General features: G+C 34.7%; 2 protein-coding genes across 3 annotated transcripts in view; both read left to right on the plus strand.

Moving 5' to 3' along the window:
- LOC137642676 (putative uncharacterized protein DDB_G0286901) overlaps positions 1–6427 on the plus strand; it is a 7229-nt gene extending 802 nt beyond the window's left edge. Inside the window, exons 2-5 of the mRNA XM_068375450.1 lie at positions 2926–5114; positions 5397–5518; positions 5640–5753; positions 5862–6427. Coding sequence (XP_068231551.1) covers positions 2926–5114; positions 5397–5518; positions 5640–5753; positions 5862–6072 — 2636 coding nt within the window. The 3' untranslated portion in view covers positions 6073–6427. The remainder of the gene's footprint in view (positions 1–2925; positions 5115–5396; positions 5519–5639; positions 5754–5861) is intronic.
- The window catches only part of LOC137642677 (serine protease ami-like), a 90609-nt gene that overhangs the window by 43940 nt on the left and 20455 nt on the right, over positions 1–26214 (plus strand). Inside the window, exons 1-3 of one of the 2 annotated variants that reach the window (XM_068375451.1) lie at positions 10217–10385; positions 22671–22710; positions 23545–23751. In XM_068375451.1, the coding sequence (XP_068231552.1) occupies positions 22671–22710; positions 23545–23751 (247 nt within the window). In that variant the 5' untranslated portion in view covers positions 10217–10385. Of the gene's footprint in view, positions 1–10216; positions 10386–22670; positions 22711–23544; positions 23752–26214 lie in introns of those variants that run through there. The other variant, XM_068375452.1, reaches the window with a different exon arrangement.

The raw sequence follows: 26214 nt of genomic DNA on the forward strand, positions 1-26214 counted from the left end.
TAGAAGTGCTAGGAATAGAAGTGCTATGAGCTAAGAACCATAACCTATACCTAAAGTACCTATATAAACATTTTATATCTATATTCATTGCCGTATTAGATTAACGCAATCAGGGAATTTTTTACAGTTAATTTTTTCGACTATTTTCAGCAATTTTGATAAAGGGTATATTGATAAGAGGCATTAATTTGGGAAAGATATACTAAGAATCCTTGGGTCGTTCAAATGAAATAGTTCATCTATCAAGCTGTCATCTAGATAAGAGAAGGAGGGAGTAATGGTATTCTAAATTAACTGATAAAATAAATACATTTATTTTAATGCATTTCAATTCTATAAGCAATTACGACAATGAAAAAAATATTGAAAATAGTTTATGATTATTATTGCAATCGTTTTGTAATTATATTTATTTATTATTTTGTTTATGTGTTTTGAGAAAATTACCAATCAGTTTCTGTATCTTTTTTTTAAATCCTCTTGAAACTGGAGTTGTAAACCATGCTCAGAGTTCTGAAATTTATTTCCAAATTAAAACCAACAATAGAAATTAATAGCTCGGAAGTACATAACAAATCTAATACGAAATAGTCTTTTACGTATGATTCACCCCTGTTTAGCATAGTTGGTATATTATTTTTATTTTTATTTCTATTATTGAAATATGTATATGTGAATGTTAGCATACAGATGTACTAACAGATAAACATTGCATCAATTGATTGACATGTATATAACGGCCAATCTCTGTTTAAGTGATGTTTTTGTCTTCATTTTGACACTTTTATGATAGGTGTTGTTCCAAAGGATATGATTTCACTTGCCTAGAATTGTAGTTATAAATTAAATTAATATCAACGTTTATATGTAACCATGATGTTATACAGCCACTTCATACATTGCATAGCGTCACCCTCATAAACTAATTGCCTAAGTCATTTTCTCCACTTGTTGGGAACTCAAAAAAAAAAAACCTCATTTCCTAATTCTTTATATCATTGTCTTGAGTTTCAATTTACAAATTCTTAGCAGAAGAATTTGTGAATTAGAATTTGTTAATTGAAGCTTAATACTATGATATAAAGAATTAGGAAATGAGAAAGTTTTTTTATTTCCCAACAAGTGGAGAAAATTACTTAGGCAGTTAGTTTATGAGGGTGACGATAGCAAGAGTTTTGAAAGCAGTGTTTTATAATTGCAAAATATTTTTTATCCAATACGAATTATAATTAGATTTATTGAAATAATATTATCCCTTTCTTGATTAATGGAAGTTAAATCAATACTTATTCTACATCTACGATTTACACGTGATATCAAGTTTCAAAATTCCTCATGAAGTCAGCTGGATAATATGTACAGAAACGTTATTCTTATATTTCAGTTAGAGACTCTTGTTTTAATTGTTAGTATTATCACTGAGAATTGCTTAGGAATAGTGAAACCTTAATTTGTATATGTGTTCTTATGCATAGTATGGAATTATGCACTCTTCGTTGTTACAATTATTGGCATTCATTATATTATTCACAATCTATCCTCTGCTTTAATACTTTTTCTACTCTTTTAAGGCCTTTTAGTTTGGTGTTTATTAGCGAAAATGTTCCTTCAATTTTACATCTGAGTATTATTCTAACTTTCGTCTCAACCCACCATTACTCTTCTCTTCCTTTAAATTTGCATTCACTCTGGCCATGGCAAATCTAACTTCAAGTCCAGTAATTGCTATTTAACGTTTACACCACGCAGTCCTTCTTCAGCTAATGGTCTCTATATACTCTTCATAACCTTCTTTAAACCTTTTACTATTAAATTTTCCATCTATCATCAATAGATATTAAATGTCCTCTACTAACATATATTCAGACTTTAGTGATGTAGTGTACATACTACAGTATTTACGCTTAGCTTCGACACCAAACATTAATTGAAAGCTTAGGATATTCACGAGTATTTAAATTTCAGAATGTTTATTTCTACCAACTTCATTAATTTTATCTTTATATATTTTCTCTTATGCTGTTTATTTTTTTCTTGTTGTTTTTTCGGTCTAGAGGTCACATTAAGGTGAAAGTCAAATATTACATCAGATAAAGCTTGAAATAATCCGCACACCATTCCAATCGGCAAATATCTCCAAATATTTCAGTCCTGTCTGCAAAATGAATTCACGAAAAAAATGACGAAGATTTTATAAATTGAACACATAAGTTTCTCACTCCATCAATGAGTCTTGTGCATTATTCTCTTTCTTCGAGAATTTAATTATAAGTTAAGGACATTTTAGGCTTGTTAGTATTGTTTGCTAATTTTAAAGGATAATAATGATAATGACAATTGTCTTTTGACCAAGAAATTGTAAAGAACATAAAGCTTTTATTAATAACTATTATTTTTCTTTTTAAAAACTTTCGTAATAACAGCATTAAACTAGCTCAATTTCCAATTCTTTGATTGAGATTACTTTTTTGCCTGCTAAAACACCATAACGCATAATAAACTACTTTGTTTAGCTTTCCGCTTCTTTAAAGTTTATTTCCCATATATTTCATAATATTTCAATAGGTCCTTAAATTGTTTTCCATTTTTTTTTTTTTTAGTTTTCTGTTATACCTTTAGCTAGCAACAGTATTCTTTTATTATTTGCCCTATCGATACAGGACGCGATTCATTAAAGTTTTTAACTTATACTGTATATTTTCCCTCATTTATTCTCAATTTACTAAATATATTTATACAGTTACTACCCGAGGCTTATTCAAGTACAACTCTGGAAAATATTAGATTTTTATCTCAAGTGTAAAATGTAATGCAGAAAACAAATTAAATAACAAATGTTCAGTCTGAGAGTGTCTTCTATCCATATGTTTTTTAGGAAGTTCATACTAAAATACTCTTTCTTTTTCATCTCTTCATGAACATCAGGCTCCCTCTTCTTGCTGGCCTCTGCTGCCAAGCTTGACAATCTCTCTGGGACACACCAAGGAGAACAGTATTTTGAACGATCCCCAAACAACAATCTCGTTCATATCAAGTATGGTAGTGAACACGGACAAACTCACGCACAAGGAATTCATTCTAGTATAAACCAAGCTTCAAGCCTGCTTAGTACTGGTAATCAGTTGTCTTCTCAATTCTCTTCCCAAAACCAACAAAATAGCGGAATTTTATTATCAAACCAAGGTAGGGTCTCTTCACAAGATCAACAGAGCAACAGAAATCAGTTCTCTGCTCAAGGCCAAGTGAATAGTGGAAGTCAGTTCTCTGCACAGAACCAACAAAATAACATCAATCGGTTCTCTTCCATCCAAAACCAGCAAGGTAACAGGAATCAAATTTCCTCCCAAGGACAGCAGGGACTTGCAAATCAATACTCCTCCCAGAACCAGTTAAACAGAAACCAGATTCCTTCTCAGATCCAACAAGACCAGACAAATCAATTCTCTCTTCACAACTCACAAAACCTTGGTAACCAGTTTTCATCTAATACTCAAGGATCTGCAAATCAATTCTCTACTCAAAACCAACTTGCAGGAGGTAGCAAAATCTCTTCTTTGGCCCAACAGAACAATGTGAACCAGTTCCAGTCTCAGAACCAGCAGAATACTGTTCAGTTGGCCAATCAAAACCAACAAGGAAACAGGGCTGGGTTCTCTGCTCAAAGCCAACAAAGTAATCTCCAGAATAACAGGAACCAATTTTCCATTCAAAACCAGCAAAACAATAGGAACCAGTTCTCTACTCAGAGCCAACAAGGTAACAGAAACCAGTTTTCTACCTCCATCACAAGTTCATTGAGTAACAAGAACCAATTGTCTACCTTAGGAGAACAGACAAACAGGAACCAGCTCTCTACTCAAAATCAACTAAGCAACAGGAATCAAATCTCTGCTTTAAACCAACAAAGTAACAGGAACCAGTTCTCTACTCAAAATCAGCAAAGTAACAGGAACCAGTTCTCTACTCAGACCCAACAAAATAACAGGAACCAGTTCTCTACTCAGAACCAACAAAATAACAGGAACCAGTTCTCTACTCAAAATGAGCAAAGTAACAGGAACCAGTTCTCTACTCTGAACCAACAAAATAACAGGAACCAGTTCTCTACTCAAAATCAGCAAAGTAACAGGAATCAGTTGTCTGCTCAGAACCAACAAAGTAACAGAAACCAGTTTTCTACTCAAGGTCAGCAAAGTAACAGGAACCAGTTCTCTTCTCAGAGTCAACAGAACATCAGACCACAATTGTCTACCTCCTTCCAAAGCCAGTTGAATAATAAAAATCAGTTCTCTACTCAGACCCAGCAATTGAACAGAAACCAGGGTTCACTTCAAAATCAACAAAGCAACAGAAATCAGTTCTCTACCCAAAGCCAACAAAGCAACAGAAATCAGTTCTCTACCCAAAACCAACAAAACAACAGAAATCAGTTTTCTACACAAAACCAACTGAACAACAGAAATCAATTCTCTACATCTACCCAAAGTCAACTAAGCAACAGAAACCAATATTCTGTTAACAACCAAGAAAACAACAAAAACCAATTGGCAACACAGAATCAGCAAAACACAAGGGTCCAGTATTCCAACCAAGGTAGCCAAGGCATAAACCAGAGATACAGTTTCAATGCTAACCGTTACAGTGACCCAAACCTTGTTGATGTTAAGCAGACTAACTTGCAAACTTCTCTCACGTCCTTGGGTAGTCAGTCATCTCTCAACAACAATCAGTACCAAAATAACCAGAATGTTGGTAGCACAAGCTTCCAGGTATCCCAGAGCGGTAGCATTGCCCAGCAAAACCAAAATCGTGGAAATAACCAATTTCGACCAAGCCAGAACAGAGTGAGCAATATCCAGTCATCATTGAGCCAAGGATCAAGCGCTTCACAGTTCAGCCAGAACTCAGGTGCAAGCAGGTTCCAACAGAACCAAAATCAATTATCTGGACTTTCTCAGAGTTCCCATAATCAAAATGCCTTCCAAACCTCACAGCACCAATTGAATAGTTTGAACAACCAACAGCAACTCTCAGGTGTCCAGGTACAGCATTCAAATAATCAATTCCAGGTCAACCAGCAAAACCAACATTCGCTGCAGTTCCAGACCTCTGAGGCAAGTAAATTTTCTTGCCTACTAAGTAAATTGCAATGGACATTCATTACTGTAAATTTTGATTTGTATTTACTCATTTGTTTCTCATCACACGTTACATCCCAAATTGAAATTATTCTTATCCACAATGTTAGTGATGATAAAATTTTCTAAGTCCTGATGAACTTTTTGATGCCTCAAATTATAATTCATGCTGATTACTGTAGTTTTGTTTTTGTGTTAACATTATAATACTGTTAATTTTCCATTTTCACTCTTTAAAATATTCTTACATTATTTCAGATGAAAGAGATCGCTGGACATATCCAAAGCATTAACGGTGACAAGATTCTTGGAGTATTCCAGACTTTCTTTGTCCCACCGACTTCCAATCTTTTTGAAGGCTCCACATCATCAAGTTTTTCGTGAGTATTTTTAAAGTATAAAATTTTTCTGAATGATATTTTTACAGAACCAAAAGTGCCTACTTTTAGAGAATTTCGAAGTTGTCTTCAACTTGTATTAAACTAATGCTATCTGATGCAGATGCTCTGCCTTTGGCCAAGGATACTACGCTGACCAAGAGAATAACTGCCAGATGTTCCACGTCTGTACTCCTGTCCAGACCCAAGATGGCGCTGCTACCCAGTACAGATTTACGTAAGTTTACATGCTGATTATTTATAACACAGTATTATGGTAAAATATGAATGACATTTGTTCTAAAAGACAAAGAACTTAATATTTTTATTTGTATATTTTCAACAGGTTCAGATGCGGAGAAGGTGAGCAGTTTGACCAAAGCACTTTGACTTGCTCAAGGTCATCAAACACTTGCTCTTCTGCTAGTTCTTTCTTCACTAGGAGCCAGCAAGACTCCCAGCGTTTGTTCTCTGGATTTTCTTCCCCAGCTGGACCTACCGACACCAGCATCTGCTATTTGGCTAACAACCAAATCATCACTGGCGTCCGCAAATAGATTGCCCGTAACATCCAACAGCAATTTTCTTCTTGAAATGCGACTAAACGCCAAAGGTTTCAGCATGAAACAACTATAGAATGCTATTTGGAACAACGAAATCTAGTCACATTCATTTTGAGAACAAACTTTAACTCATTACTTAAGACTAGATTGACTCTTTCAGACTGATGTGCAAGACAACTTTTTTGTACTCTAATATTATTTACTTTGATGATGACTCATTGTTATGACTCTGGCTTTCTTCAGTGGTGAAAAACTGCAAAATCGAATAAAACTTACGAAGACTGGGAAGTGGTTCAAGTACCCTGTAATGTACATTGAATGACGAATACCAGTAAACATGCATAACTTATATTTTGTTTGATATTCTCCTTGAAACTCCCGTTATTTGGTAAACACTCTTCTCTCCATGATTAAGTCAAACTGTACAAGGTGTAACTTGATTATGCGATTTTTGTAATTGTCTTGTGCAATCAGTGAAAGGTTTCACTAAGGTTCAAGAGCTAGTGAAACAGAGTTATTGAACTTCACTCTGACATCCACATGCTCTGTTCCTTCATTGCTGAAAAGAAAAAACTCTTGATAATCATCTCCATGATGATAGGAGACGCAAAGTTCTTGCATAGTTAATGTCTTTCTTCTTTTCAAATATATTACGTCAAAGTGAAGATTCAATTATTAATCGTAAATTATTTTATTGCACAATGATTCACTGAAGGCTCAATAGTTGGATAACAATAAATAATCCATCCATATACCAAGGCACTTCCCCCAATTTTGGGGGGTAGCCGACATCAACAAAGAAACAAAACAAAAAGGGGACTACTCTCTACGTTCCTCCAGCCTAACCAGGGACTCAGCCGAGTTCAGCTGGTACTGCTAGGGTGCCACAGCCCAACCTCCCACAATTCCACCACAGATGAAGCTTCATAATGCTGAATCCCCTACTGCTGCTACCTCCGCGGTCATCTAAGGCACCGGAGGAAGCAGCAGGGCCTACCGGAACTGCGTCACAATCGCTCGCCATTCATTCCTATTTCTAGCACGCTCTCTTGCCTCTCTCACATCTATCCTCCTATCACCCAGAGCTTTCTTCACACCATCCATCCACCCAAACCTTGGCCTTCCTCTTGTACTTCTCCCATCAACTCTTGCATTCATCACCTTCTTTAGCAGACAACCATTTTCCATTAAATAATATTTACGAGAAAACCTGATTTCAAATATAATTAAAGCAAGGAGTTCTAAGTTATTTGTAGCATTATGAAAAGTCCTAATCAAGCTCAAGAAATTCGTAGGTGCCTATGAGTGAATTATTTCTAAAACAGGAATTAAATCACTAAAGTAGCAATGCTTTCATATTTGCCGCTGAAAATAATAAGGATTATAATAAATATCAGACCGTACATAACATTATTATAGCGTTTTCTGCACATGTTCATTCAGACTTGTCTTCTTTGATTAATTTACACAGTTTTCTAACGACGTTTTCGTGTTTGAGGACAGGGATGATTCTTTGCTATTAGGTTTTTTTTTTTTTTTTTTTTTTTTTTTTTTTTTTTTTTTTAGTCTGGAAAGCAATTGTTTCAAAGAATTGTGTGAATCAACAGTATATTTGGTAATAGAAAGACGGTTCTAATTGATGAAGTATGCAAAACACAACTCTGCAAAATAAGTTTGCGAGCACTCTATTACATAATAGATAGGGGCAAAGCTTAAACTTATTACTGTAATTGAGCTTTTTATACCTGTGTCATAAACGGTTATTCAAAGGCCACTCACAATCTCAAAGCGTCGAATATGATTCATCGATGGAGTGACAAATGATTATTTTTAGTGAATATTGTTTCATAATGAGAAATTCGTGCTCGTATGTAAGAGGGGGAAAAAAAACTTCGAAATCGAATTTACTAATCAAATGTGAACGTCTCCCACTTCCTTGTCATTTTCCATTTCTCATCTTGCGTGCAGGATCGGTCTAGTTTTGGCTTGCACTTCGTCTCTATACTGTAAGACTTATGCATATAGGTTTTCGAAGGGGCTATTACTGGCAGTGCACCTCAAGAAGAGCCGTATTGGCATTAATAAAGTCTTTACAAACGTCACTCGGGAACCTCTGAATCCAGTTTTTAGCCTTCGACATACCTTTTTCTTGCTTCCTTCACTCTTGCTTTCTAACATCTTTTAAATTTTACTTCATAGTGCAACTGCAGGACTATTGCCTACCTCAGTTGTATCTTATTGAATGGCCTCCGGGACTCCAGCACCAACCCATGTGGTTCAAACTCTTATAATTCATTCCAATAGTTATATGTTATCACCCATTTCTTCATTTTTTTGGGCGTGAGGTCTATAAAGGATGTGAGATTCATTCTGCTGCTATGTAATGAAATGTATTATTATTGACATTCTTGGGGCTATTGCTTTCATTTATCATAGCTATTTTTTTCTGAATAGCTTAAGAATAACATGGTGGGATTATGAGATTCTTTTAATACCATTTAGCAATACACACACACACACACACACACACATATATATATATATATATATATATACATATATATATATATATATATATATATATATATATATATACATATATATATATACAGTATATATATATATATACAGTATATATATATATATATATATATATATATATATATATATATATATGTGTGTGTGTGTGTGTGTGTGTGTATGTGTGTGTTTGTATGTCGGTGTATGTATATTTGCGTGGTTCACGCATTTTTAGCGTCATAATGAAAGCCTGTCCATTTCTTCATTCTTAGATCCCGCTGATACCAGCTCAGCTGATTCTCTGGACTCTGGTTGCGGCAGGCAGTGCACGAACCTCGTCGTATCCTGTTGTGGGATCAGCATCCCACAGATGAGCTACGGTGTTGCGAGTAGTAATGTATAACACACAAACACACAGCGGGATGTGCTTATACCTCGTAAGAAATTAAGCAATTCCCTCCAAATCTCCGTTTCTGGGTACCGCGGGAAAACCGCTGAAAAATGCTCCGACCTCCTCGACTACCCACAAGGAGATGCGTGCTGGAGATCCGAGAATAGTCAAACTGGGATTTCCCACACCTGAGCCATGCCCAAACCTCTTCACTGGCAACTTTATTTCTAATATTTCAGATCTAGATTGGTCATTTTGAATAGAGGATGTTCAGGACCGGTTTATGGAAACGGGTTTAAAAGCAAATCAATGGCAAACCATATACAGCATTAAAAAGGTTCCCTGCGTCGTGAAAGTTTACCACACCTCTTATGAACCGGAGGAAACCGGCTTACTGCATATAAGGCTTTTATCTAAAGTTGTGGGAGCTCATGAATTTGGTTTTATAAAATCATCTCCTTTAATTCATATGCTATGTTCTACATATGTGACGTTTCAGAGAATACATTTTCCAATTACTCAATTTCATGTAAGCGTTTTATCAGGAAATACTTTCTGCTTGTTTGAGAAAAAAAAAATTAATGCATCTGACAATTTTCACATTTTCCTAGATTATTCCCTTTGTCAAATTGTCTGTTTTTGAGAGTTTGAAATTGCTTTCTTGAAAGTACATTAACTTGTGCTGCATATTTCCTGGTTACTCTGGGAATTAACTAAAATCTTTTCTACACACGTTTTTTAAAGGAACACACACACACACACACACACACATATATATATATATATATATATATATATATATATATATATATATATATATATATATATATGTGTGTGTGTGTGTGTGTGTGTGTGTTCCTTTAAAAAACGTGTATATATATGTATATATATATATATATATATATATATATATATATATATATATATATATATATATATATATATATATATATATGTATGTGTGTGTGTGTGTGTGTGTGTATTGGAGGGAGATTGTGCTTGGAGAAAATAAAACAAAACTTAAAAATTCTTCAAATAGTATAAGGCATTGTCATACCGGGGTAAGCGTAAACTTCTTTTTTTTTTTTTTTACTTTACCTAAGATGACATAAATTTACATTAAATCATCTCTCAAGTATCTGAAATAAAGCTATCCAAAATAAATGATTCAAAGGACTAACTGGCAACTATACTCAATGGCTGCCATACTTGACTGGTGTGTTTTAGTGAGCGGAAAGCTGTGACTAAGTGCACTTTTTCTCCGGTCTCAACTCCTCGCGTTTGTTTACTGGTCACTGGAAAGTGAATACTTATCTGTACCTAACCCTGATCTGTACAACAACAACTATTTGGATATCTTGGGACGTGAACATTCTGAGGGTGTACATCATAGAAGGTCAGTTGGATAGTGACTAAGGAGTTTCTCGGCATTAATGTCACATTTAAGTTAACATGTTGATTGACGTCATTAAATTTTAATGTTTATAGATAATGTAATGGATCATACTATGAATACCTTGACTTTATGGTAATTGTATTTTGATAATTATAAGTATAGCTTGCATGTTTCATGGTGAAGGGAATATTCCTATAAACGTCATATTCTTCTGTAATAGAATTGTTTAAAGTATTTAAGTTTTTCTGCACCACACTAGAAAAATAATGTTCTGAGAAACAACGTAGTCGAAGTGCATTTCCACTTCATGAGTTAACTTTATTTACGGTTTGTAACAAAACTACCATTTATTGAAATGTTTTCTTCCTATCATTTATGCAATATTAGAAACATATTAGCGGAAATTAGTTCATACTAGAAAACATCTTCGCTTTGTATCCCTTCTTTTAAATCTTTAGATTAGCATAGACACTCAAGGGTTTATGGGAGTAGAACTCGAACTCTAATGAACGGCCTCACCATTAGTAAATGAACTAAAGTTTTTTTTTTAATCTCTCTCTCTCTCTCTCTCTCTCTCTCTCTCTCTCTCTCTCTCTCTCTCTCTCTCTCTCTCTTATAAATTTTGGATTTATATGGATAACAGGCTATTCTTGGTGAATATTGCTCTTGTTTGCTGACAGTCACATTACATAGATTAAAATATTATTAGAATTATTGTTTTGTTATCAATTGAACTAATCTGTAGCCATTTGTATGCACTTGTCAAATCAGAGGGTTTTAAGGAATAGTTTATTTCATTTGAAAGTGGCTGAGTAACATTACATTCTGGATAAGCAATCAAGAACATTTTCTTTGCCTTGCTTACCGTTTCAAGTTCTGCACATAAGATAAATGAACTCTGACACGATGACATTATTTTCAAGATTTGTTTGCTTTCCTATCGATCCTTGGGGATTGTTTTTCGATAAGATTCGGGTAAACCTTCATTTTAAATCTTGTTTTAATAGCGTATGGTCTTTGTGGCTCAGTTGTTTCAGCCTATAATAGTTTCACCCTTGAGAGGATTGAGATCGGCAATCAGAAATTGTTTTTTCTTTTTGACGTAAATAGCGAATTAATATCTGACTGTTAGTCATCTGTTGTAGGATACAGACAGGCAATGAAGGGCATGGGATGGGCGACCTCATCCCAAAATAACTTGCTAAGAATCGATTGGTCAACTTTTTTTCTGGATCGACCACCCCTTTAAGAAAATAATTTTCCTATAGTTTATATCTTGAGCTATATGCATTTCTGACCAGTATTGTTGACATCGCTCGCCTTTTATGGCTTATTACGCATGAATTATTCGCGATAGGCTTAGCAGCATTTCTGTTGTTTTCTCAGATGGAATCATTGCCTAATGTTTTCAAACAATTAAAATTTCCGAATATTTTATACCATAGTTTAAGGGTTTAAAGGTCATCATGAGTAGTAAAATCTAGGGACGGTACAATGTCCTAGAGACAGACCATTTAAACATATGATCAGCACCCATTCCCCCCTCTCTACTCAAGCTAAGACCACGGAGGGCCAGATAATGAATGCTAATTACTTTGAAGGCAGCCCTGCAGTCTCCCCTATCCAACCCCCATCTCTAGCAATGGGATAGTCAGGTTGTGAATGGCAGTGGAAACTTTTTCGAGCAGCGAGCGGTGGTCGAACTTCCTGTCACCGAATCATGAGGCAGAGACGTTATCAAAAAAAAAATAAAAAAAAGGAGAGAGAGAGAGAGAGAGAGAGAGAGAGAGAGAGAGAGAGAGAGAGAGAGAGAGAGAGAGAGAGAGAGAGAGAGAGATCGTAGTGGGAAACCGGGTTTTTTGTGGGGAAACTTGAAAACGAGTATGTATCAACATGTTCGCCAGCCTACTAATTATTATTATTATTATTGTTATTACTTGCTAGGCTACAACCCTATTTGGAAAAGCAGGATGCTATAAGCACAGGGGCCCCAACAGGGAAAATAGCCCAGTGAGGAAAGGATACTTAAGGAAAAATAAAGTATTTCAAGAAGAGTAACATTAAATTAAATATCTCCTATATAAACTATAAAAGCTTTAACAACACAAGAGGAAGAGAAATAAGGTAGAATAGTGTGCCCGAGTGTACCCTCAAGCAAGAGAACCCTAACCCAATACAGTTGAAGACCATGGTACAGAGGCTATGGCTCTACCCAAGACTAGAGAACAATGGTTTGATTTTGGAGTGTCTCTTGGCCTAGAAAAAAGCTTGTTGCATGTGCAGATGATGCTACTCTCTTTGCATCAATTCCATCCCCTGAATGCAGATCTGGGATTGGTGAATCCCTTAATAGAGATTTAGCTAAAATTAGTGCATGGGTGCAAATTATGTTGTATGAAGTTGAATCCCAACAAAACTATGATTGTAAGTAGGTCAAGGATGGTGGCTCCTGAACATCCGGATCTCAGTATTGATAATGTTTCTTTAAATTTGGATGACTCTTTTTAAAATTTTAGGTGTGATTCTCGACAGTAAATTTACTTTTGAGAAACACATTAGGTCTGTGTCTTCTTCAATTGCACAAAAAATTGGCTTATTGAGAAAGTCTTTTAAGATTTTCGGTGATCAATCTATTCTGAAGAAGTGTTTTAATTCTTTCATTCTACCTTGTTTTGAGTATTGTTCTCCTGTCTGGTGTTTAGCTGATGATTCTCATCTTAATTTGTTGGACAGAAACTTACGGTCTATTAAATTTCTTATTCCTGATTTAGATATTAATCTTTGGCACCGTCGTTCAATTAGTTCATTATGCATGTTGCATAAGATTTTTCATAATTCTGACCATCCTTTACATTCAGATCTCCCTGGACAATTATATCCTGTTCGTAATACTAGGCAGGCCGTTAATTCTAATAGCCAGGCCTTCTCCAGCATGAAGCTTAATACTACACAGTATTCTAGAAGTTTTATTCCACCTGTTACCAAGTTATGGAATGATCTTCCTAATCGGGGAAGTTGAATCAGTAGAACTTCAAAAGTTCAAAGTTGGAGCAAATGTGTTGAACAGGCTGACATGAGTCTTTGTATAGTTTATATATTACGTATCTGGTTTTGACGTTGTTAATAAATTTTAGTTTATAAAGGACATGTCTGTTTTGGCGTTGTTACTGTTTTTAGAATGATTTATTGTTAATTTATTCTCATCATTATTTATTTCCTTATTTCCTTTCCTCACTGGCTATTTTTCCCTATTGGAGCCCTTGGTCTTATAGCATTTTGCTTTTCCAGCTAGGGTTGTAGCTTGGCCAGTACTAATAATAATAATTATTATAGAGCTGCTTACCATAGCTAAAGTCTCTTCTACCCTACCAAGAGGAAAGGGGCCACTGAATAATAACAGTGCAGTAGTTAACCCCTTGGGTGATAAAGAATTGTTTGGTAATCTCAGTGTTGCCAGGTGTATGAGAATATGTAATAAATAGGCCAGACTATTCAATGTGTGTGTAGGCAAAAGGAAAATGAACCGTAACCAGAGAGAAGGATCCAATGTAGTACTGTCTGGCCATTCAAAAGGCCTCATAACTCTCTGATGGTAGATATTAACATAACCTATTACATCTCACACTTGCCAAACGTTAAATGAAATATTATGTAATTCACACTTACTTTGAATACATTTTTATTATATTCCGCTAAGAAAGCTTTACAAACAGGCCAAACATTAATTAATGAAGAAAATATCATAAATTCCTAATTGCAGAGTATCTAAATAGATAGAATTAACACATATGTTTGTAACCAACAATGACTACACAACCGGCAGCCATGGAATGGACTAATTAAAGAGGGTGTCTTGAAAATTACATAGTTGTCAGATAATCTGGGAATATTTCGATTTTATAAACCAATCAAAACATTTGGGCAAAATATAGAAAAGTTCCTGCAAGCGATCACTTATAGCGCATGTGTTAGGCCAGTATCACCTTCCCAATTTCAATAAAGAACTTTGAAAACAGCTGTGTTGTTCCCATTTTTTAGAATTAATATTCATTTGTGGCAGCTCCTTTTATTTTCAAAAGAAACATTCCAAAAGAGCTAACTTTAGTCTATTTCTTCCAGCGAATTCCTGTTTGGCGTGAAATAAAAGCATCATTGCTGGGTTTTCCGTCCTAGATACTATTCATACATTGATATCTATTGAATATGTGCAAAAATGATCGACGAAGAAATGATGGAGAGTTATCAATCAAATCTTTGCGGAGTCAAATAGTTTTTTTTTTTTTTCTACATCAGTTAGTTCACTACTTATGGAAATCTAAACCATTTCTTGCTGGGAGAAAAAAAATCATTATGGTCCAAAAGTGACGGAAGCTCATGTAAGCTATATAGTTTCAGTTCGTTGTATTTCATTTTTATTTTAAATGGGCAAATTTGTACTTTAATATTTTATCATGAAAATAATTTGATATGTATAGGGAATTCATTTTTCTTTTATTGACAAATTATACAGTGGTTAAACTTTACAATAAGTTCATAATATTTACATTTCTATCCTAAAGCCTATTGTACAAAGGCTCATAACTTAAAAATACAAAAGTAATTTTTTGAAAATAAGTTTGACGTTCATTACCATATGATTTTATCAACCTATATCTATAGTAATGGGAACTTAGTATCCAGCATCAATGTAACACCTAAATTATAATGGTAATTGGTGAATATAGGAATGAGGCAGGATTTTGATGTGGTTGCTTACATCCAGCCAGGAAAGTGGATCGCAGGTGACTGACGATGTTGTTCTAAATGTCGATCAAACACATTCTCTTCATTATTGCTATGACATTCCTTTCAGGGTGTCAGCAGCATCATTGAATAGATATTTTTTCAGCTATGTTTTGTCTGACTTATTCTCTTCCCTAACTCTTCAGAACCTTTTGGTAGGGAATGGGGCATTTTTTATTGATAGTTGTGCCTTGAGTGATTAGCAGAAGACATACTACCATATTCACTTCAGGGTGCCACATTGCTCTCCATCCGAGGCGTTTTTTTTCTTTACCTCCATTAATTACTGATGCTTGCAATCTTTGTGAAAAGCTGTGATGTTCATTTACCTTTAGAATTGTCTCTTATTCCTTAAATGATGTCCCCTTTTTTTGTCTGTTGACACTGCAGGACGGCCAGCACCCTTTAAGGATTAAGAACCATCTGTATATTATTATTATTATTATTGTTATTACTTGCTAAGCTACAACCCTGGTTGGAGAAGCAAGATGCTATAAGCCCAGGGGCTTCAACAGGGAAAATAGCCTAGTGTGGAAAAGAAACAAGGAAAAATAAAATATTTTGAGAACAGCAACAACACCAAAATAAATATTTCCTATATAAACTAATTAGCATAATGAGGTCTCTTCCTTTAAATATGTCCCAAGACATGTTGTTTGTGGGGACTAAGAGAATAGCTATATTTCTTTGATAAACAAAGCATAACCATCTGAACTATGTGCGACATTACTAGCAACTAACACTATTAAAGCAAGGGTGCGTCATAAGATTACCTTCTATACTGATTCATAAAGTGCCATGAGAACCGCTAAAAGGTTGTACGCATAGGAACCGACTAGTATTGAAAATTGAAGAGCTCCTTAACAAATTCTATTCTCCAGGGGTGAATGTTGAAGTATGTTAGATTCCAGCACATGGAGTTGTTGCTAATGAAAAGGCCGACGCTGCTGCTAAATTAGTAATAGATTTACCACAAAAGAACAATTAACGACACGTTAAAGATTATGTAACCTTCATGAAATATTTCATAATAGCAAAATGGAAAAGGATCTGGCATAATGAATCTGATAACATAAATTAAATCAAATAAAAGCAATCGTTTCTCTATGGGAATCATCATACCAGAGGGATAAGAAGACGGAGGTAATTTTAGAAAGATTGTGTATTGGTCATAGAATATTGACTCATGGCTTTTTAATGTGCACACCTCATGAAACTGTCCCAAGTACCGTGAAGGTAACACTTTTAACCATTCAACATATATATTTAATGAATGCACTGTTTTGAAACAGAGATTTGTGTTTTTGTCAGAAACCTTAGCTGATATTTTGTCTGATTCTCAGTCTTTTTCTATTAACGGGCTTTTTCCTCCAATTTTTATGGGGTAAGCACGGTTGCCATCTTTTTGAAGGACTTTGCTTTGGTTTTGTGGTAGACCGTAGTACCGATCACCTGCCCTGCCTGGCATAGCGCATGTTTTGAATATTTAACTGTTTTAAAGATTTTAAGATTTGTAAGAAGCACGGGCTTAATCGATACAATTTCAATATCTATCTATTATATGTTTTAATTTCTGAGTTATTCTTTTATCAATGATATTTGGTATATATGTTTTATCTCGCGAATTTATTTGGGCCAACTGTGTACGGGTAAAATTTGACTTGTGGAACTGATAAATATCAATCCTTATAATAATGAAAAAAATTAACTAATGTTTATTGATCCGAATAGGCTATCTATTAGTTAGGGTTTATATTTATTTGTTATTTTCACCGTTTATTTTCATATTTTATTCTTCTGGTTTTACATTTTTTGACGAATTGGCAGTTTCGGTTCTGTAGTGTCTTTAACATAGATATTGTGCCTTCTCGTCTTGTTCCATGATAATGATAATGTGAATGTTAGAAAATTGCAGTTTACAGTTTACATCTTCTGTATATTTAACAAAATGTTAGTTTGCCACAAATATCAAGTTTGCATCAGAAATTCGCGGAAAGTCGAATAATTCCGGAAATCATCAAACTTATAAAAATTTTACCAACAGACTTCAGAATAAAAGATATAATAGATAAAGCAGTTTAAGTCGTTGAAGTGAAAAGTAACAAAAGATTTAGTTCTATTATGGTTCTATTTTCTTGAAAAAAAGGAGATATTCATAAATGTTTGCATAATTCTTATCTATTGCATGGTGTAATTTGTATAAGATGGTTAAGTACGTGTCACCTTTAAATATGGAAGGACAATATAAAAAGTTTTGAGTTACAAAGGCCATATTTAAAGGTTAGAATGCAACTTTGTATCGTAAACTTACTCATAACTATATCAAATTGAGCCTTAAAAAGATGTTACCTTCATAATTGTATCTCGATGCCTGCAAGATGAAATCTTTATGGATTCAATTCATGACCCTCATTTTGACTGCTGTTGCTTTATAGATCTATTATTATTCTTTAAGGCTCACATGGCGAGAATCCAGATTTAATTGTATTTGTATCAAGATAGCTTAAAAGGAGATGAGCTGTTTTGAAGAACATTTATCCACAATTCTAACTGAACAGATGTTGGTGTTATTGGGTATTCTCTTCAAAAAGAAATTTATAATGTTTGTTAGCAATGATGACCTGCCCAGGTCTATACCTTCTCTTCATTTTCGTCCTTGATGTTATCATTTAAGGTTTCTGATAATTTCAACGAAAGAATATTCTTAATTCCTGGGGCAGATTCTTCTGACCAATGCCTTATTGAAAATCTATGCACATTAGATTGTTTGGTAAATCGCGACTCAGTCACGATTCTGTAATTCAGTTACAGAAAGGTCGTTGCTTTCAAAGGGCCTTAGGAACTGGGAAGGTTTTCTACTTGTATAGCACCGAGATCAACTGGAATGTTTTCTGGTGTACAGTTTGTATCTAAAAAGAAAAGCAGCTTTCTTTGGTGAAACTGTAATTTCTATGATAAAGAAAGAGACAAACTAATTCAGGAAGGGTAATTTTGCAAAGGTCTTTGTTTTCATTTCTTTGGATATAGAGAAGCATAACTATTCAGTTGAATAACTTAGCTGTGACGTGACTGGAATAGGTATATATTTTATGCAATGCCAAATATACAGCATGGGATACATATAATTCATTGTTAATAAGGAAATTTCCTCTTAAATATAATTTGTAGAAGATATATTCTTGCTGTAGAAAACTGTGATTCAGTGGGAGCGTTGAAAAGAAATAGCAGAAAGAAAAAAAATCCAAACAAATTAGTTGTTTATTGTAGAGATTCACTTGTAGCAGCTAACCAAATATTTTAAGAGCAAGAAATCAATGGCGTAACCAGGACTTTTGATTGGAGGGGTCAAGCAGTCAAGGCGATTTTGAATATTGTCTTTATTGGAAACGTTTATTCTCAGTCTCTAAGATTAAATGAAAAGATAGAGAACTAGAAAATTCACAGCAGACATATTTATTCAAGCTAAGAAAAACTGATGGATTAGGGTATTGATAAATATAACGACAAAAAAGTAGAAAAAAAGTAACATAAGATGTTGATTCTTTAACAGGAATAAACTCTAGATATATAAATAAATACTCCAGACAATCTTTAAAAACTATTTATAATCTTACTGTAATTAATTCACAGACAATCTTTAAAAATTATTTATAATCTTACTGTAATTAATTCACTTATTTAATGTAAAAAAAAGGGGGTGGGGAGAGTGGCATGGCCTCCCTAATTTCATCCTGACTACGCGACCATTATTATTATCATTATTATTACTAGCCAAGCCACAATCCTATTTGGAAAAACAAGATACTATAAGCCCAAGGGCTCCAACAGGGACAAATAGTCCAGCGAGTAAAGGAAACAAGGAAATAAATGTACGACATAAGAAGTAATGCAAAATTAAAACAAAATATTTGAAAACATCAACATTAAAACATAATTCATATATAACTATAAATAGACTTATGTCAGCCTGTTCAACATAAAATCATTTGCTGCAACTTTGAACTTTTGAAGTTCTACTGATTCAACTACCAGATTAGGAAGATCATTCCACAACTTGATCACAGCTATAATAAAACTTCTTGAGTACTGTACTGTGTAGTATTGAGCCTCATGATGGAGAAGGCCTGACTATGAGAATTGACTGCATGCCTAGTATTATGAACAGGGTGGAACTGTCCGGGAAGATCTGAATGTAAAACATGGTCAGAATTATGAAAAATCTTATGTAACAAGCATAATGAACTAATTGAACGACTGTGCCAAAGATTAATATCAAAATCACGAATAAGAAATTTAATAGGCTAAATTAAGATTGGTGGTGTCTGGAAAGTAGAAGTATGAATTTAAATTTGTAACTGCGATTACTCTGAAATCATGTTTGGAGATTCGAAAAGTGTGCAAGAAATAAAGAAAGTAGATGATATGGAGTAGCAAGCAGGAAAATTGCAGGAAGACCCAGAAAATCTTAGGAAATAGTGAATGGATAAAGACCTAAACCAATTGAGAAATCACGGAAGAGAGCTTTGAGAATTTACTTCATTTGCAATCATGTAAAGGGAATTCGACGTAAAAACTGTTAATGAACATTAAGAGAATTAGGAAGCGGAAATAGTAACAATGATCAAGTAGAAGGATAAAAAGTGAGTGCTGCTGTGGACAAAGGGGACGCTACAGAGCCCTGTAAGTGATGCCTGTAGTTTATGGGGTAAGGTGCACTGACGGCACACACGAGAGAGAGAGAGAGAGAGAGAGAGAGAGAGAGAGAGAGAGAGAGAGAGAGAGAGAGAGAGAGAGAGTTACAAGGATTTTGGATGTCTCAAAGAAATTTTAGTCCATCCGCGGAGATTATTTGCCCTTTGGTAGAGCGATTTAGTCTAAGCATTTAGAGAGTTCTTATGATCTTGTCTAACTTATTCTTAAACTCGTTTACTGTGTTTCTGTTCACTGCATCCACTTGAAGTCTATTCCAAGTATTTGCTATTTTGTATGTAAAGAAATTACCACATTGATTAGTGTTGTATCTTTTCAATTCCAGTTTGCATCTGTTACCTCTGGACTGATTTGTGCTAAGCGTGGATAGAATGTTGTAATCTACATTTGTTATTCTTCTAAGAATTTTTAAGGCCTCTATTAACTTGTCCCCTTAGTCGTCGAGTTTGTAGGTCAAATAAGTTCAAACGTTCCATCCCCTGTCTATTCAAATAGCCTTAGTGTTGGAACTAGTTTGATGCCCTTAGCTTGTACTGCTTCCAGTCTATCTATATCCTTCTGAATATTTGGAGCCCAGAATTAGACTCCATATTCTAGATGGGGTCTTACTAGGGATGTGTACAACTGTAGTACAGTGGCTTTGTTTCTGTGTGTGAATTGTCTCTTTGTGTAACGTATTAGTTTTTGTGCTTTCTTTTCAGCTTTTATACTGTTTGTTGAACTTCAAATCCTTGCTAATAATAATACCGAGATCATCCTCCTGATCCACACTTTCTATTTCATTACCCAGCATTGAGTAATTTGATTGTGGGTTGCTACAACCCATGTGCATGACTTTACATTTCCCACAATTGAAAGGCATTTGCCATTTTCTGGACCTTTCTCTTAGCTTCATTAGATTCTTTCTTAAGGCTTCTACGTCTTCTGAATTTACAGAATTTATGTCTAGTTTAGTATCATCGGCAAATTTGGCTACTCTACTAGCCAATCCAAGTCGTTAATGTAGATCAGAAATAGCAATGGTTCAAGGACGATCCATGAGGTACTCCGCTTTAAACAGCTGCAAACTCTGAAGCTTCTCCGTTGATTACAACTGTTTTCTGTTTGTTAGTCAATCTTCGATCCGTTCCGCTCTCTCGTTAATGATGCCTAGTGCTCTAATTTTTACCATCAATTTTATGAGGAACTTTGTCAAAAGCCTTTTGAAAGTCTAGGTATATGATGTCTATTGCCCTGCTTTTGTCATAAATGCTAATCATGTGGAAAAAATCCAAAAGATTTGTCACACATGATTTCTTTTGTCTAAAACCATGTTGGTTGTCTATCAGAAGATTGTTTTCCTCTTTATGTTCTACTATTGAATCTACTATAATTGATTAAAAAATTTTTTTTAGATTGGAGGAGCATTGCCTAGTTTCCATCCTTGAGGTCCTATCTTTTATTGGCTGTCTTCCGGAACATTTTGTAAAAGTACGAGGTCATCTCTTCTTCTAGTTCTATAATTACTTGGATTAATGTTATCTGGACCTGGTGCCTTAGACTTACTGAGTCCTTTTATTTTCATTTTGAAATCATCCATTGTGAAGGGGATTTTATTTAATGATTGTGGCCCTTCATATTTGATAGTTGGTTCGGGAAGGGGCGTTGATTCTTCCTTAGTGAATACAGTTGTGCAATATGCATTTATCAGTTCACATTTTCCAAATCATTTGATATAAGATTACCCTCCGAGTTTCTTAATGGGCAAATGTTGTTTTTTATCGGTTTTCTACTGTTTACACGTGGAAAAAAAAAATCTTTTGAGTTTTGTCTACTCAATGAAGTCACTGTTCTATTCATTAAGGCCTTTCTAACTAGTTTATCTACTTTTCGGCTTAACTTGTGCTCGGAAATTTCATGAATTTAAGGCTGTGGACCCATTGATTTATGTTTCCTTTCTCTGCTTCTTATTGCATTGGCTATTTCTCTGTTGAACCAAAAAGGTAGTGGAGTCCCATTGTGTATCCATGTTCCCTGTTACGTCATATTCTAAATTCTTGATGTATTCCTTCAATTTTATCCAGTTACTACGTCTGTAGTCTAGGTTCTTTTATAATTTTCCTTTCTTTCAGATGAAGAATATTTACCTGAGAGAGAGAGAGAGAGAGAGAGAGAGAGAGAGAGAGAGAGAGAGAGATCGCGCTCGCAGCGTAAATGCATTTTGATAAAATTCACAAAAATCTAAAACCTTATGATGAGATACATTGTAAGCTTTTCAGAACTTTCATGATAATTCATAAATACAAAAGCAGCAAAAACATAAAGAAAATTATTTCAAATCATTAGTTTTGTCTGTGGTAAAAAGTTAAAATCGTAATAAATAAAGAAGTACATATGCTCTTAAAATATGTAAATATGGATGAATATAACTGCTATTCTTGTCTAAGTCACGCAATATTTACGACTAGAAAACTCGGATGTATACGTTATGAAAGAATACAATATATATTTACGTTCGATTTTCAAATAAGCAAAAAAAAAAAAAAAATCAGTGAAGAATAAACAATAAAATCAAATCTTACAAAGTCTATTTACGAAGTAGGAGAACGATACGGCATTAGATATTGCTGTTATGCTTATGGTATTCCATGCAAACCGGATTTATGTTGTTAATGAAGTGAAATGTTGGGTTAAAAGTGTATCCTCTTTAGGCATTTATGGTCTCGTTGATTTATCAAAAAAAAAAAAAAAAAAATGAAAAAAAAAAAATCAAGAGGCTAAAATTTTAAATATGTCCCCTTGTTTCAATTTCAGATGAAATTATGGGATTGCAGACTGCTGCTCGGGATTTTATGTAAGTTTTGTTCATACTTTTTTATATAGTTAGGCGAATAAAATATCCATCTATTAATTTATCTATTATTCTATGTCTCTATCTATATAGTATGTGTGGGTGTGTGTGTAAGTATGTATTTAATGACCCTATATGTAATGTTTGTATAAAAATTGCCGAAAAGGCTGTTGCTTTTTTACCTATAGGATACAATTTTTTTCTCTCTCTCTCTCTCTCTCTCTCTCTCTCTCTCTCTCTCTCTCTCTCTCTCTCTCTCAATGCCAAATCATTTACAGTTTATTGCTAAATAAGTCCATTCATATTGCAATATTTAACTTTATAATAACTATCCCTCTAAAAGTAGCTTCATTAGACAAAATAGTTCTTAACGGGATATTTTCGTCACTAATCTGTGTGAAATATGTCATATAAATATATATATATATATATATATATATATATATATATATATATATATATATATGTGTGTGTGTGTGTGTGTATGTATGTATATATACATATATAAATGGATTTGTGTCTGATAGGCACATAAAGTAATGTATTTTGATTCAACAAATTTACTAGACTGCAACTGTTTATATGTATGTTAATGCTAAAGTGAAAAAAAAGCCTTTATAACGGTTCCTGCCTTTATGTTGGTTATAATGTTTTGCAATTTTTTTTTTTTTTATTTATCTGTGTATAATGTTCCGAAGGTCTGTCACTTATTTTTTCCTGTTTTTCGCTTTCTACTTTGCTAAACTTAGAAAATAGAGGTGAGCTAGTTATATCAAATTATACGTCGGTAGAATAAAGCTGATCAATATTTAATTTACTAATTATTTCATGATTAAGCTGCGGCAAGATTGTGCAGCAGTCAAGAAGTCGGTGACGAATGTAGACGGCAAGACAGGACGCGAGGCATATGCCGGGATGTCAGCGAGTGCGTCAGTTCAGGCGGTCAGCTTGAGAATGCCGGCAGGCTCGAACTCTGCCAAGGCACTTCGTTCGACAGGGTCATCGCCTGTTGCAGGAGAACGCCGGAAATCATTGCCAAAGAGAGTAAGAAATCTTTGCCGTTTTTTAACGTCCTCGCTTTACTAACATTTCAAATAACATGGTTGTGCATGTAACTCTTGGCAGAGGTTTTTTTTTCTGTCTTTTTATTCATCTCTAAAGAATATATATACTTAAAGTACATTAGAAAGTACATTGAGGTCTTACGTAATTGTTTCATCACTTTTGTAACAGAATGAAATGAGACGTTTGGGCTATAGACTCAGCGTTGTGACCAGGAAGGCCATTTAGCAGAATAAGAAAATAAGTTTAGTGCCAACATGAAAATTTTAAATTTAATTCTAATTAGTGTTGTAATACTAGCGTTAGGCTCTTCACTTGGTATTGAATGTCGTCAAACTAGAGACGGGTATTTTTAGGGATAGTAGATTCTTTGGATCTTTTCCTCCATAGTCTTTAGGACAGTTTCTCATGTTGGCGGCCTCAAGTAATTTTTTCCAGGATTCATATTCATGAGAACCCAAAAGGTAATCATCATCTTTTAATATTCCTTTATACTGCTGCTTTGTAGCTCTCTTAGTCATTCAACCACCCCATATCTAAATTTGTGTAAATGGTGATATCCAAAACTTCAATGTAAAATACAGCTACATCTCTCATGTAATGAAGATTCAGTCATTACACCCTACCTTCACTGCCATGATAGTAGAGATATTAAGTTTGCAACCTATCTGATAAATAAACCAGTCAGAGATGTAGCCTACTTCCAGCTATTTAAAGTTTTGAAAACTATCTTAATGTGTCATAAATCAGGTGAAACCCACGAAAGCTATCAGTACAATGGTGTCACATTTAATATCACTAGGGATATATCAAAGTCAGGCCGTTACCATCAAATTGCGTTTGGAAAACTTTTTGTAGAGACACTGTACATACTGGGCCATGGGATGTGGAGAATCGTGGCTGGCTTCGTTTCCCCTCCTTTGACTTTCCTGAAGCACTATAGTCCATTTCTTTTAGCGATGCATATTTGCACCGACTCGCAGCGGTGCCCTTTTAGCTCGGAAAAGTTTCGTGATCGCTGATTGGTTGGAATTATCTCGTCCAACAAATCAGCGATCCGGAAACTTTTCTGAGCTAAAAGGGCACCGCTGCTTGTCGGTGCAAATATGCATCGCTAAAAGAAATGGACTATAGTATCCATTCAAGGCTAGGTTGCCTGGATGATTGGTAGTAAGATATGAAAGTCCAGACCTCATTGCCTGCTCAGTCTTTACCCATCTATTTATTGACTAAATTCTTAGTATGAATTATTTTCTACTATGGGACTTGTGGCCCAACACCAAATTTAAGTTCCTAACTCAAGGACTATAGTCCATTTCTTTTAGCGATGCATATTTGCACTGACTCGCAGCGGTGCCCTTTTAGCTCGGAAAAGTTTCCGGGTCGCTGATTGGTTGGACCGCTAAAAGAAATGGACTATAGTCCTTGAGTTAGGAACTTAAATTTGGTGTTGGGCCACAAGTCCCATAGTAGAAAATAATTCATACTAAGAATTTAGTCAATAAATAGATGGGTAAAGACTGAGCCGGCAATGAGGTCTGGACTTTCATATCTTACTACCAATCATCCAGGCAACCTAGCCTTGAATGGATACTATAGTCCATTTCTTTTAGCGATGCATATTTGCACTGACAAGCAGCGGTGCCCTTTTAGCTCGGAAAAGTTTCCGGGTCGCTGATTGGTTGGACAAGATAATTCTAACCAATCAGCGATCAGGAAACTTTTCCGAGCTAAAAGGGCACCGCCGCGAGTCGGTGCAAATATGCATCGCTAAAAGAAATGGACTATAGTGTTAATGTTAACTATTTTACACTCGACAGTGTTTATTTCTGTATTTTCTATTTTGTGATATTAAGTGAAATTATGGGTATTTAATGTAAATTATAAATCGCAAGGCTCTCCTTTATTCAAAATATCCGATTGATTATTAATCTGGCTATTACTATTTTGTCATCTAGTTGAAAGAATTGTTATAGTTGTCGTGCATAGCTTTTCCCTTTTCTGGCATTTTGCCTCTTACATCCTGATTAGGGGAATTGCTGTGTTCGACTTCGAAAGAGAGCGTTTTCCCATACTAAGAGGATAGTTAGTTTGAAAAGCGTTTAGACCATTTACTGATAGAATTTTCAACTAATTTTATCAAATCAATTAATTTATCATTTCCATTCTTAAAGCGATAAAGAGACGCACTCGCTCATTTGCTCTCACTTCTAATTCTAACTAGCTTTTGGGCAACATAATTTTGTCTATGCTAAACATTTGTCTTCCCTTATATTCCTGCAGTTTCATAAAAAAATTGCTAATGAACTAGTTCTTGTGCTATTCCACCTTTTTGGGTACGTTTAATCCCATTTTTTTGTCCATCATAGATACATGCACTGTGTGAGGCCATCTCTAACAAATATGATAACTAGTTATCAAAATTATACCATCCTGATGCTTTGA

Source organism: Palaemon carinicauda, chromosome 6, assembly GCF_036898095.1.
Source record: "Palaemon carinicauda isolate YSFRI2023 chromosome 6, ASM3689809v2, whole genome shotgun sequence".
NCBI classification, from domain to species: domain Eukaryota; kingdom Metazoa; phylum Arthropoda; class Malacostraca; order Decapoda; family Palaemonidae; genus Palaemon; species Palaemon carinicauda.